The sequence below is a fragment of the Aquarana catesbeiana genome, linkage group LG01, assembly GCF_042186555.1.
Source record: "Aquarana catesbeiana isolate 2022-GZ linkage group LG01, ASM4218655v1, whole genome shotgun sequence".
Taxonomy (NCBI): Eukaryota; Metazoa; Chordata; class Amphibia; order Anura; family Ranidae; genus Aquarana; species Aquarana catesbeiana.
Window position 1 is genome coordinate 666,431,085 of NC_133324.1, and position 16,627 is coordinate 666,447,711.

General features: G+C 43.4%; 1 protein-coding gene across 1 annotated transcript in view; it reads left to right on the top strand.

Moving 5' to 3' along the window:
• The window catches only part of CYP2U1 (cytochrome P450 family 2 subfamily U member 1), a 60,254-nt gene that overhangs the window by 38,141 nt on the left and 5,486 nt on the right, over positions 1 to 16,627 (top strand). The window contains exons 2-4 of the mRNA XM_073602069.1: positions 1,987 to 2,622; positions 12,018 to 12,179; positions 16,437 to 16,604. Of these exons, the coding sequence (XP_073458170.1) occupies positions 1,987 to 2,622; positions 12,018 to 12,179; positions 16,437 to 16,604 (966 nt within the window). The remainder of the gene's footprint in view (positions 1 to 1,986; positions 2,623 to 12,017; positions 12,180 to 16,436; positions 16,605 to 16,627) is intronic.

Below are 16,627 nucleotides of genomic sequence, written 5' to 3' on the forward strand. Positions count from 1 at the left end.
TTTTTAGGATTAGAGTCAGGTGTATGATTAACCAATTATACCAAGCGGGTGCTAATGATCATCAATTTCATATGTAGGTTGAAACAGTCATTAACCGAAACAGAAACAGCTGTGTAGGAGGCTTAAAACTAGGTGAGGAACAGCCAAACTCTGCTACTAAGATGAGGTTGTGGAAGACAGTTTAATGTCACAGGTCATACACCATGGCAAGACTGTGCACAGTAACAAGACACAAGATCGATATATGGCATCAGCAAGGTCTCTCCCAGGAAAAGAAGAAGCACAAAAAACAGGCAACGTTGAGGATTGTAGATACAGTAGTTGACCAAGGAAACTTAAAGTGGAGGGCCACCCTGAAAAAAAAAAATACACCAAAAATCTTAAAAAAAAATAAAAAAAACACATTTGAAAAAAATGTATTTTTTAAACTTACCTAAACCCTTGTTGCTAGGCAGTCTTCCTAATCTGCCTCTTCCTTTCCACGGCGTCTTCTGCTCCTCGGTGAGCGGCCCCGTTGTCTTCTGGGAACTGTGTGTGTTCCCAGAACACCACGGGGCCATTCACAGAGCGCCACACCGCTCGCACGTGTGCAGTAGGAAACTGGCAGTGAAGCCGCAAGGCTCCACTGCCTGTTTCCCTTACCTAGGATGGTGGTGCCGGGACCCGAGAGCCGAGGGACAGGTCGGCCTCGGGTGGCCGACATCGTGGGCACCCAGGACAGGTAAGTACTTATTTAAAGTCAGCAGCTACAGTGTTTGTAGCTGCTGACTTTGAATTTATTTTTTTTTTTTTTACGGCCGGAATCCCGCTTTAATGCTATATATGAAAGACACATCATGCTTACTTCCATTCGACATCGGAAGGTGTCCATCAGCACAGAACTGGCGGAAAACCAGTGGGACCTAGGTACACCCATCTACTGTCCAGAGAAGTCTGGCCAGAAGTGGTCTTTATAGAAGAATTCTAGCCAAAAAAGCCATACCTCCGACGTGGAAACAAGGCTTTGCGACTCAACTATGCATGAAAACATAGGAACTAGGGTGCAGAAAATGGCAGCAGATGCTCTGGACTAATTAGTCAAAATGTTAAATATTTGGCTGTAGCAGGAGGCAGTTTGTTCACTGAAGGGCTGGAAAGCAATACAATAATGAGTGTCTACAGGCAAGGGTGAAGCATGTTGGAGGTGCCTTGCATTGTTTGGGACTGTATTTTGGCGAACAGAGTTGGGGATTTGATCAGGATAAATTATTATACTTATTATTATACAGGTTTTATTTAGCGCCAAGAGTTTGTGCAGCGCTTTACAAAAAGGATAAATGGTGTCCTCAATGCTGAGAAATACAGACATTTACAGATATTTATCCATTATGCCATACTATCAAGGAGGCGTGTGATTGGCCCCAAATTAATTCTGCAGCAGGACAATGATTCCAAGCATACAGGCAATGTCCTTAAGAACTATCTTCCGCCTAAAGGAGAACAAGGAGTCCTGGAAGGGATAGTTTGGCCCCCACAAAGCCCTGATCTCAACATCATCAAATGTGTCTTGGATTACATGAAGAGACAGAAAAATCTGAGGCAGTCTACATCCACAGAAGAACTGTGGATTAGTTCTCCAAGATGTTTGGAACAACCTACCTGCAGAGTTTCTTCAAAAACTGTGTTCAAGTGTACCTAGAAGAATTGATGCTGTTTTTAAGGCAAAGGGTGGTCACACCAAATATTAATTTGATTTGTATTTCTCTTCTGTTCATTCACTTTCCATTTTGTTAATTGATAAAAATAAACTATTAACACTTATTTTTCTGAAAGCATTCTTAATTTATAGCATTGTTTCAATTCAGCCTAAAACTTTTGCACAGTAGTGTAATGCTAAAATGTTTACTAATGGATTTGACTGCATGTGACCTTTAATTTGTACCTCCATTTTGCTAACCTTCATTATACAACCAATTTAGTAAGTATTCTATTGCTTTTGTTTTTTAGGTATTGTGTTTGCACCTTATGGTCCCATATGGAGACAGCAAAGACGATTTTCTCATTCAACTTTGAGGCACTTTGGGCTGGGAAAACTAAGTCTGGAACCCATAATCATTGAAGAGTTCAAATATGTGAGGGAAGAATTGTTGAAATTCGGTGATAAAGGCTTCAGCCCATTTCAGATTATCAATAATGCTGTTTCCAATGTTATCTGTTCTATCAGTTTTGGTAAACGTTTCAACTATGAGGATAAAGAGTTTAGGACCATGTTGAACTTCATGTCACGAGCCCTTGAAATCAGTTTAAACAGTGAAGCTGTCTTGACTAATGTGTGCTCTTGGATGTACTACCTACCTTTTGGACCCTTCAAGGAACTCAGGCAAATTGTGATTGATATCACAGTATTTCTGAAAAGGATAATTGAAGAACATAAGGTTTCCTTAGATCCTGAGAATCCCCAGGATTTCATTGACATGTACCTTATTCATGTAGATGAAGAAAAGAGGACTCAGATTGAGACCAGTTTCAACGCAGAATACTTGTTTTACATTGTTGGTGACCTTTTCATTGCTGGAACAGATACCACCACAAATACCTTACTGTGGTCTATCTTATATATGTGTCATCATCCAGATATGCAAGGTAAGTCAGCTAATGAATAACGTATCTAGTGCAAATCATACAGATTTTATTTAACCTTGTGACATTACCTTTCCCCAATAATGAACGATAAAAAAATTGTATAAATGTTGGAAGCACATGTCTAATATAATACATAAAGTACTGTATATTCTTTAAGAGACTGGAAAAATACATTAAACTTAGCAACCACTAAGGGATGATGAAGAAAGTCTAAATATTCCGAAGTGATAATTCAAGAATACACTAAAACAGGGATGTGGAATATCAGTGAGTATGAGATGAAACACAACATTTAGATTTTTACAAGGCTTTGGTTTATGCGTATTATGATGTAATGGATGGTTGGGATAGTTGCAAAAGTACTCTGAATGTTTCCCATTCATCTTGAATGTCAAGATGGAATGGAAAGATGTGCTTCCTGTGCCTTGAACCATATAGCAGTATGCATCTAAGGGCACTGCTCCCTGTAACTGGTAGTGTCACAAGATTTGGTGATGTCACTACCGTGCTGTTCAATGTTCTCCTTTTTGGAGAGAAACCTGTAACTGATGATCTATACTGTAACAGTCTCCCTCCTTGTGCTTCATCTATTTTGTTAATAAATGCTTTCTGTGCCTTTCTCCCCCCATTTCCTTAAAATCTACTCTACCAGTTATTAGATCAACAGTGCTTAGGGCAGCTCTAACATGAGGGGAGCAAAGTCTTGCATTTATCAAGCCAACTGCCTCCACATAGAAACACAATATGGAAGAAGGCTTGGTTATTCAGCAACAGGGAAATATTAGCTGTAGATAGCCTGTTAGTAGCACTGGGGACCAGTTCCCCAGTGCAAGTCCTTTTTAACAATCAGCTTATATAGCTCAAAAGGATGTAGCACCCTGATGTTTAGACAATGGATGGGGTGTCTCAGCCAATGGATAGGGATGCTCTTTGGTCCCTTGGCCTGCTGGCAGAGCCTATTTATTTGGGAGGAGTCAGGTGACCGGGGTTCTGTGCCACCTGGATGGCTGTCTGGGTGGATGTTTGTTGTACTGCCTGGGCTGCTAGGCCGGAAGCCTGGGCCTATCCCGGGGACATCTGGCTGCTAGGCTGTCTGAAGCCTATCCAAAAGTAGAAGAGCAGTGTAGGGTTGAGACTGCTGGCTTGCAGTCCAACCAGAAGCAGCGGTTCAGCTGGACAGGGAACCAGCTGAGGTCAGAGGTGGAAGGGGCAGCTGTCGCCACTAAGGGACCATCCACCTTGTTACAGGAGACCACCGTGAGTAATCTGAAGTCAGTACCAGAGCAGTCTTCTCACCACCCGGGGACGGTGAAGAAGTGGGAAAACTTCAGTGAGTGCCAAGCCAGGGACCCAGCGGGACAGCAGAGGTGACGCTTAAAGAGTATCTGTGAGTGCCAAGCCAGGGACCCAGTAGGGAAGTGGGGGTGGCGCTTGAGCAAGATACTGAGTGCTGAAAGTGGAAGAGCTCAGGGGATCCAGTGGCTATTGGATCTGAAGTCTAGTGAAAGACTGGGAGTTTGTGAGTGAAGATCCACAGTGAGTGACTGTGGAGTACACAGAGAACTGTTTGTGTTGCCAATAGTTGAATACACTACGGTTAGTAACTACAACAAGACAGTTGCCATAAGAGACAGCGATACTACCTATACAAAAGTGGTGTCCAGCTGGAGGGCTTCGCCTGTATAGCTGTCTTCCTATAGAAGTCTTGGAGTCTGCCAATTATCCTTGCATCTACTTAAGGGTGTCCTAGCCCTAACCCTCTCTCCCAGTTCTGTTCAGGAGACAATAAATCTCTTTGCATTCAAAAAGTGTCTGGCACCCACCATTTCATCCTGCATTATACCCACCATGCCTTGTAACTCACTCTACACTGAAGGATGTCAGCTGTCCCTAACTCTGGAGGTCACCTCTAGGCCTCAGGGGACTCAGGACTTTGCTACAAGTAATGGGCAGCACAGTGGTGTAGTGGGTAGCACTTTCACCTAGCAGCAAAAAGGGTCGCTGGTTTGAATCCAGCGACCCTTTTTGCTGCTGTGGGTTTCCTCCGGGTACTCCGGTTTCCTCCTACACTCTAAAGACATGCTGGTAGGTTATTCGGATCCTGTCTAAATTGGCCCTAGTATGTATGAATGTGAGATAGGGACCTTAGGTTGGAAGCTCCTTGAGGGTAGGGACTGATGTGAATGTATAATATATATGTAAAGCGCTGCGTAAATTGACAGCGCTATATAAGTACCTGAAATAAATAAATAAATAAAATATCATGGGAAAGGGTTTGGATTCTGCATGTGCAGGCAGCATTATATAATATAAATAATAATATTTTATAAGTTGTTCATTTTAATGCATTTGCCATGACTAAGTTGGTCTTAGATGGAAATGCCAGTGTCACCTTTGTTCCCTGTGACAAAAGCTGCCCGTTATCTACAAATAATTTTACTTAAGAGATCATGGAAAATGTTTTTCCATGCTTTCATAGTGGCCGAAAACACATGCTGTCACTGAGATCATCAATTTTTTTTTTTTGTAACACCATAATTAACCAGTATTGATGGATCCTTATCAGAGTTGATTTACTAAAAAGGGTAGATAATTTTCAGTTTGATCAGTGTATAAGGTAAAGCTGAATTTACTTCAGTTGTTTAAAGCTGGACCAATGTAACTATGCATGTTATACACCTGGCTGTTACACGTGGACACTGGAAAGCAGTTTAGTAGGCACTACTACCACCACAGTGATTGCCGCTGGCTTCTAGGTTAGGGTTGCCACCTCATCCCTTTAAACCCAAACACATATGATTTACACAGGTTCTGAGGCTAATTTAATGCTGATAAGGCACCGAGTGAGTTTAAATACCACCTTAATCAGCCACAGAACCTGTGTAATTAATGTGTTGGGTTTTTAAGGGATGAGGTGGCAACCCTATTCTAGGTCCAGATTGGACAAGACGCTTCTCCACCTCGTCCTATCAGAGTTGACTTAGCATTCAATAGGAAATAGCATCGTCCTGTGGGGGAGTTTTTTTTTTTAAATTAATATAATAAAGACGAAAAAAGACTAAACATAAAAAATATATATACAGTATATATATATATATATATATATATATATATATATATAATACTTTCTGCTATCAAACATATCTAAAAAAAATACAATTTCTTCAGAAATTTTGGCACAAATGTATTCTGCTACATGTCTTTGGTAAAAAAAATAAAATCCCAATAACTGTATATCCATTGGTTTGCATGAAAGTTATAGCATCTACAAACTATGGTATATATACTGGAATTTTTAATACTAATGGTGGTGATCAGCAACTTATAATGGGACTGCAATAGCGCACCAGGCAATCTGACAATAACTGACTAACTGTTACTGACATCACCAGTGATCCTAATACAGTGATCAGTCATAATACTATACACTTTCACTGTACTAATGACTGGGAAGGAGTTAACAATTCGGGTAATTAAGGGGTTAAATGTATGCCTAACAAGTGTTATTTTGAGTAATGTTTGCTGCTTTTTACTAAAGATCTCTTTGTTTTTAAGAAACAGAGAGACTATTCACTCTGCACAGGGTCAGCAGGGATTGGTCCGATAGCTTGAATAGGAGGACTGATATGTGTAATGACACAGAGAAGCCCCAGGGGGTAATTAAAGTACATAAACAAACAGTCAAACACAGAACAATGCCTTCCTTCCAGACCATGGAGCAGTCTGGAGGGGGTTTGCCTTAAAATAGGGCAGCAGATCCCCCCCACTGTGTAATAGAATCAAAGGAGAAATACTTCAGTATTCCAAGCTTCATGACAAACTGCCTGAAGAGCTCAGAGACAGAATTGTGGCAAGGCACAGATCTGGCCAAGGTTACAAAAAAATTTCTGCTGCACCTAAGGTTCCTAAGAGCACAGTGGCCTCCATAATCCTTAAATGGAAGACGTTTGGGACAACCAGAACCCTTCCTAGAGCTGGCCGTCCAGCCAAACTGAGCTATCGGGGTAGAAGAGCCTTGGTAAGAGAGGTAAAGAAGAACCCAAAGATCACTGTGGCTGAGCTCCAGAGATGCAGTCGGGAGATGGGAGAACGTTGTAGAAAGTCAACCATCACTGCAGCCCTCTACCAGTTGGGGCTTTATGGCAGAGTGGCCCGACGGAAGCCTCTCCTCAGTGCAAGACACATGAAAGCCCGCATGGAGTTTGCTAAAAAAACACCTGAAGGACTCCAAGATGGTGAGAAATAAGATTCTCTGGTCTGATGAGACCAAGATAGATCTAAGCGGTATGTGTGGAGAAAACCAGGCACTGCTCATCACCTGTCCAATACAGTCCCAACAGTGAAGCATGGTGGTGGCAGCATCATGCTGTGGGGGTGTTTTTCAGCTGCAGGGACAGGACAACTGGTTGCAATCGAGGGAAAGATGAATGCGGCCAACTACAGGGATATCCTGGACGAAAACCTTCTCCAGAGTGCTCAGGACCTCAGACCGGGCCGAAGGTTTACCTTCCAATAAGACAATGACCCTAAGCACACAGCTAAAATAACGAAGGAGTGGCTTCACAACAAATCCGTGACTGTTCTTGAATGGCCCAGCCAGAGCCCTGACTTAAATCCAACTGAGCATCTCTGGAGAGACTGAAAAATGGCTGTCCACCAACGTTTACCATCCAACCTGACAGAACTGGAGAGCATCTGCAAGGAGGAATGGCAGAGGATCCCCAAATCCAGGTGTGAAAAAACTTGTTGCATCTTTCCCAAAAAGACTCATGGCTGTATTAGATCAAAAGGGTGCTTCTACTAAATACTGAGCAAAGGGTCTGAATACTTAGGACCATGTGATATTTCAGTTTTTCTTTTTTAATAATTCTGCAAAAATGTCAACAATTCTGTGTTTTTCTGTCAATGTGGGGTGCTGTGTGTACATTAATGAGGAAAATAATGAACTTAAATGATTTTAGCAAATGGCTGCAATATAACAAAGAGTGAAACATTTAATAGGGTCTGAATACTTTCCGTCCCCACTGTATATATATATATATATTAAAAATAATCTTATCATTATTATACACAAATCGATAAAACACTAGTTACATCATAAAATAGGATGCCACCTGATTGCAAAAACATGCATTATCATACATACTCATTCCACTGTACGCCATCTCTCACATGTCGCCACAACTGAACCCTTGTAACAAAACCATACTACATCCATATACATGATTGAGTTGTCTTGGAACCATGCATTGAGACTGGCTCAATTCAATGCTTTTTGTAGTTGCTATTCTTCAGGAATCCAGAGGTATATTCCATATGATTATATCATGTGGCTAGGGTTGCAACCGAGAGGTTAGAAGTAGACAAGAATGCTAATATCTGTAACGGCAGTGTTAGGAAAATCTGAGGCTTTTAATGAACTAAGCAATCATAACCTCAAATACAAGATGTCTGAGATGTCTGTAAGTGTCTCAGTGTCATCAGGTCCTTATACATAAACTGTACTGCTCTCGAGCAATCCATAGATAGCAGCAGTGAAAACCCTCTTCACTTAGACCCCTTTCACACTGGGGCGGTGCGGGCGTTAGCGGTAAGGCGCCACTAGTTTTAGAAGGGGTGAAAAGTGCCCGCTTAGCGCTGCTTTCAAAGTGCTTTCAAAGCACTGCTCTCAATCAAAGTCAGTTAGCCAATCAGGAGAGAGGGGATGGGGCCGAACCACAGCTCAGTGTTTAAATGGACACACAGAGCTGCAGCTCGGCTTGGGTGCCCCCACTGCAAGCTGCTTCCTGTGGGGGCACTCAACAGGAGGGAGGGGCCAGGAGCTCCAGCTAGGGACCCGAGAAGAGGAGAATCTGAGATGCCCTATGCAAAAACACTATACAAAGCAGGTAAATATAACATGTTTGTTACTTTTATAGAAAAAAAAACAAGACTTTACAATCACTTTAAATATTTGTTATGTTTTCTATTGTGAATAAAATGTACATATTTTTTTACAGGTAGTTATATAGCGCCATCAATTTACGTAGCACTTTACATATATATTATACACTCACATCAGTCCCTGCCCTCAAGGAGTTTACAATCTACTCATTTTCATACTATGGATTTATAAGATTTGCAAATCATTGCATTCTGTTTTTAGGTAGATTTTACGCCGTGTCCCAACTTTTTGGAATTGGGGTTGTAGAAAAGGAGGGATAGTGTTATTGCATTCAGACAGCCTGTAAGAACCAACAATTCCTTTAGTATGATTTCTAGTTTTTCAAAGCTGCTAGCTAGTGAGCAGCAGCGACATGGGAATAAGGCTACTTTCACACTGGGGTGGGCAGGCATCGGTAATAAAGCGCCGCTATTTTTATCTGCTCTTTACCCCCGCTAGCGGACGAAAAAGGGTCAAAACCGCCAGCAAAGCGCCGCTGCAGCAGCGCTTTGCAAGCAATTTGGCAGGGCTGCCCCACTGATTTCAGGAGTCCTACAGCACTGCAAAGATGCTGCTTGCAGGACTTTTTTTACTGTTTTGCAAGAGCACTGCTCCAGTGTGAAAGCACTCGGGCTTTCACACTGGAGAGACAGGAGAGGCTCTTTACAGGCGCTATGCAGGCGCTATTTTTTGCGCTGTAGGGCCTGTAAAGCGCCTCAGTGTGAAAGTAGCCTTAGAGAAGAAAAAGGCTTCTAACAGCCTTTATAAACAGGTATTGATAGCTGGGATGCCAAGAGAAATGGCATGGTTCACTTTACAGGTTACATTTTACAGCATTGCTTATCGCATAGAATGTGTTGGCTAAAGTACCATTTTTTTTTACATGTAAAATGTGGAAAATACTTATAATAATAATTATATGAAATAATATTTCCAGCACTCAGCATTTGTTTATGTCCTGTAAGTGCTTGATACAGGCACAAAGTACTCATCGTGTTTTCCTGAAAAAGCTTCTTTTTTGACCCAGGTAACAGGTCAAATAGAAAATGTTTACCTGAAATATAAAATCAATATAAATACCGCCGGGAGCAAAGTGTAGTCATTTTAACATCCTTGGACAAAAGTGAAGAGCAGCAGGAAGAACACGTGATAAGCAATCATGCTCATGGGGTTCATGCAGTTCTGAATGGTTTACAATATCTGGACTGTGATTTCTCAGAACTGAGTTAAGCTTTTCATAAATAAAGTATTTTTTTCTACTTTACCAATGATGTCAGGATAAATCATTTTGATTGTTTATGCCTCATTAAATAAAAATGTAATCCAAGCAAGGACATGGCAGAGGATCTTGGGGCAAATTTAATCACCAGACATCATGAATTTAATGATGGTGGTGGAACCTGCCAAGGACAAGTCGAACTTAGAACACTGATCCTTTATTTGCCATGATTAGTAGATCAAGTTCAAACTGGTCTATTAGCAGCACTGGATATATGATGAGATCCATCTTGAAAACTTGTGAAAGAATTCTTTAGGTGGATATGTGTTCTCAGGGCCGGACTGGGAATACAAACCAGCCCTGGAAACAATTTCATACCAGCCCCATAGCATTAATATACCAGCCCAACAGCATAACATCATTATTTTCTTGTTCATAAAAGGGAAAACCATGCATTTGAAAGCACAATTGAAGAGTGTATTATACTCGTCAGTGCCCATCAGCGCAGCCTCACCAGTGCCCATCGATGCAGCCTCATCAGTGCCCATCAGCTCAGCCTTATCAGTGCCCATTAATGCAGCCTCACCAGTGCCCATCAATGCAGCCTGATCAGTGCCCATCACTGCAGTGTCACCAGTGCCCATCAATGCAGCATTATCAGTGTCCATCAATGCAACCTGATCAGTGCCCATCAATGCAGCCTCACAAGTGTCCACCAATGCAGCCTGAATAGTGCCCATCAATGCAGCGTCACCAGTGCCCATCAATGGAGCATCACCAGTGCAGCCTGATCAGTGCCCATCAGTGCAGCCTCACCCATGCCCATCAGTGCAGGCTCACCAGTGCCCATCAGCTCAGCCTCCTCAGTGCCCATCAATGCAGCCTCACCAGTGCCCATTAGTGCAGCCTGATCAATGCCCATCAGTGCAGCCTTACCAGTGTTCATCAATGCAGCCTGATCAATGCCCACCAATGCAGCCTCACCAGTGCCCATCAGTGCAGCCCGATCAGTGCCCATCAATGCAGCCTCACCAGTGCCCATCCAATTCAGCCTGACCAGTGCCTATCAGCTCAGCCTTGCCAGTGTCCATCGGCGCAGCCTTACCAGTGCATGGGGAGAGTAGAGAGCTGCCTGATTACACAGAGCAGGGATCTTCCACTTACCCGGGGGCCGCTGTCATACCAAGTTCCGCCTCTTGGACCAGCTCCTAAAATGGACATAACATGTCCTGGCATTGGACCAGTGTGACGTCCATCATAGGAGCCGGTCCAGGAGGCTGGATTTTGTATGACAGCGCCCGCCGGGTAAGCGGGATATCACTGCTCTGTGTAATCCGGTGCTTATCCCCCCTTGGACCCAGCGGCGGGACCCATGGTAGGGCCAGACGTGGGTGCCCCACCCTGCCTCAGATCTGTGTACACCCGTCCAGGATCAGCCCTTCAAATTGGCCCCAGGGCAGACGGGCTACCAGGAAATTTCTCGCTATTCCGGTAGGTCAGTCTGGCCCTGTGTGTCCTGAATAATTTTAGCTATGTATACACTGTATACATTAAAGTGTAATGACACTTTCAATAAGTTTTTTTTAAAGTTTTCTTATCTTACAAATCCCTCCCACTGTGTTAATCTAACTCACCCTCTCTCTTCTCAGCTGTGAACTTAGCAAGTTCTGCTATTGGGTCCTCTAGGTTTCCACCTCTATGTATACATGCAGCCAGTCATCCTGTTCTTCTGCTGTCTGCCCAATGCACAGTAGAAGCCCATTAACCTTTATGGTGCAGGGAGATAAATCCTGTTTCCTTGCCCAATAGAAGTGAATCGGGATCTAATGTCCACATGCGGACAGCAGAAGTAGAGAATGGAACGAACTCATGTAAACATTGCAGTGGAACCCCAGAGGATCCACTAGCAGAACTCTGCATGTGGCCAATTCCGATGAGGAGGGTGGCTTAGAATAGCACAGTGAGGGGTGGGGTTAGGTAAACTTTAAAAAATGCTTATTGAAAGATTCCTTACACATCAATTTGTCGATAGGCTTTTGTTCACATCAGAATACTTTTTTCATACAAGTCAATGGGGATGCAAAAGCAGCACAATGCAGGTTGATGGAGCTCAGATGGTGCTCAGATGCAGGTCACATCATAAGCTTCTCAAACTGATCTCAAATGCAAGCTGAATGAAGCTGAAAGCAAGCTGCATTTGCACTTTGACCCAAGCCTTAATAATCCTGTCTTCTTTTTAATTTATCCTGACAGAAAAAGTCCAAGCTGAAATTGATGCAGTCATAGGACGCGATCGGCCTCCATCACTTACTGACAAGATTTCAATGCCGTTCACAGAAGCCACCATTATGGAAGTACAGAGGATGACTGTGGTTGTCCCTTTGTCTGTACCACACATGGCTTCTGAAAGTACAGGTAAATCATTAGAAGTGTCAATAAAACACAGTTTGGATAAGTTGTTTTATGGTAAATATCTGTAAAGTTACGCTATATTGTCAAAAGTATTGGGACACCTGCCTTTACACATGAACTTTAATGGCAATACTGAGTTGGCCCACCCTTTGCAGCTATAACAGCTTCAACTCTTCTGGGAAGGCTGTCCACAAGGTTTAGGAGTGTGTCTATGGAAATGTTTGACCATTCTTCCAGAGTGCATTTGAGAAGACCTGGCTCGCAGTTTCCACTCTAATTCATCCCAAAGGTGTTCTATCAGGTTGAGGTCAGGACTCTGAGCACCTTTGGGATGAATTTGAGCCGAGACTGCCAGCCAGGCCTTTTTGTCCATATCAGTGCCTGACCTCACAAATGCGCTTCTGGAAGAATGGTCAAACATTCCCATAGACACACTCCTAAACCTTGTGGACAGCCTTTCCAGAAGAGTTGAAGCTGTTCTAGCTGCAATGGGTGAGCCAACTCAATATTGTACCCTACGGACTAAGACTGAGATGCCACTAAATTTCATGTGCATGTAAAGGCATGTGTCCCAATACTTTTGACAACATAGTGTATGTGCACCCCAATGTTTTCTCCAATGTTTCCTTACTTGTTTTTGTTTGCAGAAAGATCTTGAGCTGCATGGTGCCAGTGAAGATAAAAGCTTTGTGACACAGAAAATAAATGTCCCAATTTGTCTTATTTTTTAATGTTTTTTACATGTATATGAGGGAGGAGAGGTATGGCAGAAGATATCCATTGAGGTTGATTTATCTATGCATTAAGGTAAAAAACCTTCTGGGTGCAGCCCAACTGAGCCCCACCCATCTCCTCCCAGCAATGTGCATGTTTATAACAGCCAGTGAGCCAATGAGAAGAGAGCGGGGGGGGGGGGGGTCAAGCCTGCTCGAGTGCCCCTATAGCCTATAGCAAGATGCTTCATATTGGGGGCACTCAGCGGGGGGGGGGGGGGGGGGGTACCACCATCAGGGGACCCAAGAGGAGGAGGAACGGGGCTGCTCTGTGCAAAAGCATTGCACAGAGCAGGTAAGTATAACATGTTTTTTTTTTTTTTTTTAACATTTATTTTACCCTTTAGAATTACTTTGAAGTGCATATCCAGTCATAATTGTGTGTGTGTGGTTGTGTGCTGGATAGAACGAGGAGGGCCTAGAACCTCTAGCTGGCTTTATTGTTGCTCTAGATTCAAAACATTGGGTAGATTGGCCCTCACAGTTATTACACTTTTACAGGAAGAAACCTCACCAACAGTGATACAGACAGCAATGAAAAGCCTTAGGCCCCATGTACACGGGACGCTGAGGCAAAGTCCTCTGAATGAATTTTTTTGACACCTTGAAACCGGCATTTAAAACGCCCGTATAGCCGTGTTTGCATGCCGCGTTTAGCTGCGTTTAGCTGCATTTGCATCTAGAAGGGTTTATTAAGATTACCTCATTTAAGACCCTCCCCAATGCTCCTGACATTGCTCTTGATGAGGCTAGAACAACGTAGAAAATTGCGTGAGAGGTCCAGAGTCAGAGTTCGTCGCTCTTGGACCCATCCTTTGATTGCGCAGCGAATGTTGGCAGGATATTTTGTAAACATGCACGTACAGCTGCTTACCTACTATATATGGTCTATGAATCATCGCAAGTAATTAAAACATTTTTAACTATATTTTTTAATGTTTTTTCATTGTTTTCCATCATATTTTTGTCATTTCAGGTCTAAAATATAGGGTACCTTTAAAAAAACGAATATAAACCAAAACGCGTCTAAACGCTGGTACCACGTTTAGCCGCGTTTGGCGTCTGAAACGTGGAAATCTTCGGCGTCTGAACCCATTTCTTTTGCTTCCAAAGAAACGCTGTTAAACGCAACTGCATAAAAGCGGCAATAAACGAGACTGCGTACATGGACACATAGGATAACATTGAATGAGTTCAGGGGCAGTTGAAAAAAACGTCCAACTGCCTCTGAACGTACGTTTAACAGCGTCCCGTGTACATGGGGCCTTAGGGCCATAATCACTGTCTCTGCCAGTTTGTTTTGGTATTTCTGTATCCATTTGGGGAGAGTTCTTTCTTTTTTTTTGTCCTGGTGACACAACAGGATGTGAGGGTGAAACTCCCTAGTGGTGATTGAGATTGGTAAAAACTTAGTAGATGTTCTTTCCCCTCTATTTTACAACAAAAAAAGCTTTCAGTTCGAGATTCATTCTTTTTTAACCCCATAAGAGACAGTCTGCCTTTATTTTGGAAGATTTACCTTGGTGGTTACATGAGCACCAGCATTTTCTTTCATGTAAATGTAGCCAAGTCCCGAGCCTCTCCAGGCCTAATGGTGACCTCCCGAGTTAGGGACAGCTGACATGCTTCCGTGTAGAGTGGGTTACGAGGCATGGTGGGTGCAATGTAAGGTAAATTAATGGGCTCCAGACACTTCTTGAATGCAAAGAGATTTATTTTCTCTTAAACTGAACTGTGGGAGAGAGGGTTAGGGCCAGGACACCCTTTAGTAGTTGCAATGTCAATTAGCAGATTCCGAAACTGCTATAGGTAGGCAGGGAAAGGCACCCAGCTGGACACCACATCTGCATGTGTAGACATGCTGTCTCCTATGGCAACAATCTTGAACAGTTTCTAACACAGTTGTAATGAACTCTTTCACTTCTTCCACAATCTCCTTTTTAGATCTTCACTCAACTGAGCTCTCAGTCTCTCACTTAGACCCGTTGATCCACTATCACAGGATCTCCTGAGCTCTTCCAATCTTCTCACTGAGTATCTTCCTCAAGCATCATCCCTGTGTCCCTGCTGGGTCCCTAGCTTGACACTCACAGATACTCCTAAAGCATCACCCCACTGGCCTGCTCGGTCCCTGGCTTGGCACACAAGACTGCTCTCATAGCGTCACCTCCGCTCGCTGGGTCCCTGGCTTGACACCTGCTAAAGTTTCCCAATTCTTCACCGTACCCGGTTGGTGAGAATACTGCTCTGGTACTTGCTTCAGCTACTCACGGTGGTCCCTGGTAACAAGTTGGATGGTCCCTTAGTGGTGACAGCTTCCCCTCTACCTCCGACCACGACAGTTTCTCCAGCCGGCAGAACAGCCACTTTGGTTGGACTGCAAGCCGCAGTCCCAACCCTGCGCTGCTCTCTTGCTTCTGGATAGGCCCTCAGACAGCCTAGCAGTCAGATGTCCCCGGGATAGGCTTCAGGCTCTGGCCCAGCAGCCCGAGGCAGTATAACACACGTCCACCCAGACAGCTGTCCAGGTGGCACAGAACCCTGATCACCTGACCTCACCCAAATAAATAGGCTCTCCCAGCAGGCCAAGGGACCCAAGAAGATCCCTGCCCATTGGCTGAGACATCCCACCTATTCCTAATCTGTCTTTGCAATGCCCTTGTCTTATCTAATGTCACCAGTAGGGATGAGCTCCGGCGTGTTCGCATGGCGCACGTGCCGAGCCCGCCAGGAAGTCGGCACGGCGCAGCGCTAATCACAAGCAGTGAGACATTTCCCGATGTGCGGCTGCAGAGATCGGGAAATGTCTCCCTGCCTGTGATTAGCGCTGCGCCGTGCCGACTTCCTGGCGGGCTCGGCACGTGCGCCATGCGAACACGCCGGAGCTCATCCTTAGTCACCAGATACCCGGCCATCTAGTGACAGAAGAGAGAAGTGCAGCAATTCCAGAATTAGAGTGGAATCAATTGATCTCCTATCAATTGGCCAAGGCAACTAAACCTGGCAAGTAAATTTACTAGCAACCCTGCATAAACACCAGGGTGCTGCATAATCTAAATGGTGCACATGATTTTTTCATTCTGAATTACGTTAAAAATTGCATCCTGGCTTCAGGTGTAACAGCAGCTGTATATCAACAATTTAGCAAGAATGTAATGGGATTAATTCAAGTGACTGCTATAGGAGGGGAAGGGTCATTGTACTTGTTAAATGGGAATCCCTCTTAAGAAAATGGATTTTAAAAATCCTTTTTGATATACTGTTGAGCAGACTAAGCAAGCCTTTTTATGCTAATTGCAGTAGTTTCAACCATGCATCAAATTGAATAAGGATCTTCATTATTAAAAAAATGAATAAAGACAATTTTACTTAGATGATTCAATTTATAAGATGGTATCTGTAGTACATTTGAACATCATATGTTTATACTAATTGTTCCATCTAATTTGATTTTACAAAATTAAATTTGTGTGTTTTTTGTTTGCAGTGTTCCAAGGCTACACCATTCCAAAAGGCAGTGTGGTTCTGGCTAATCTCTGGGCTGTACACCGAGATCCGCAGGTCTGGGACAAGCCAAATGATTTCAACCCAAGCAGATTTCTAGATGACCATGGACAGATTCTTAAGAAGGAAGCCTTTATTCCTTTTGGCATTGGTAATAACTCTTGTTATTCTTGC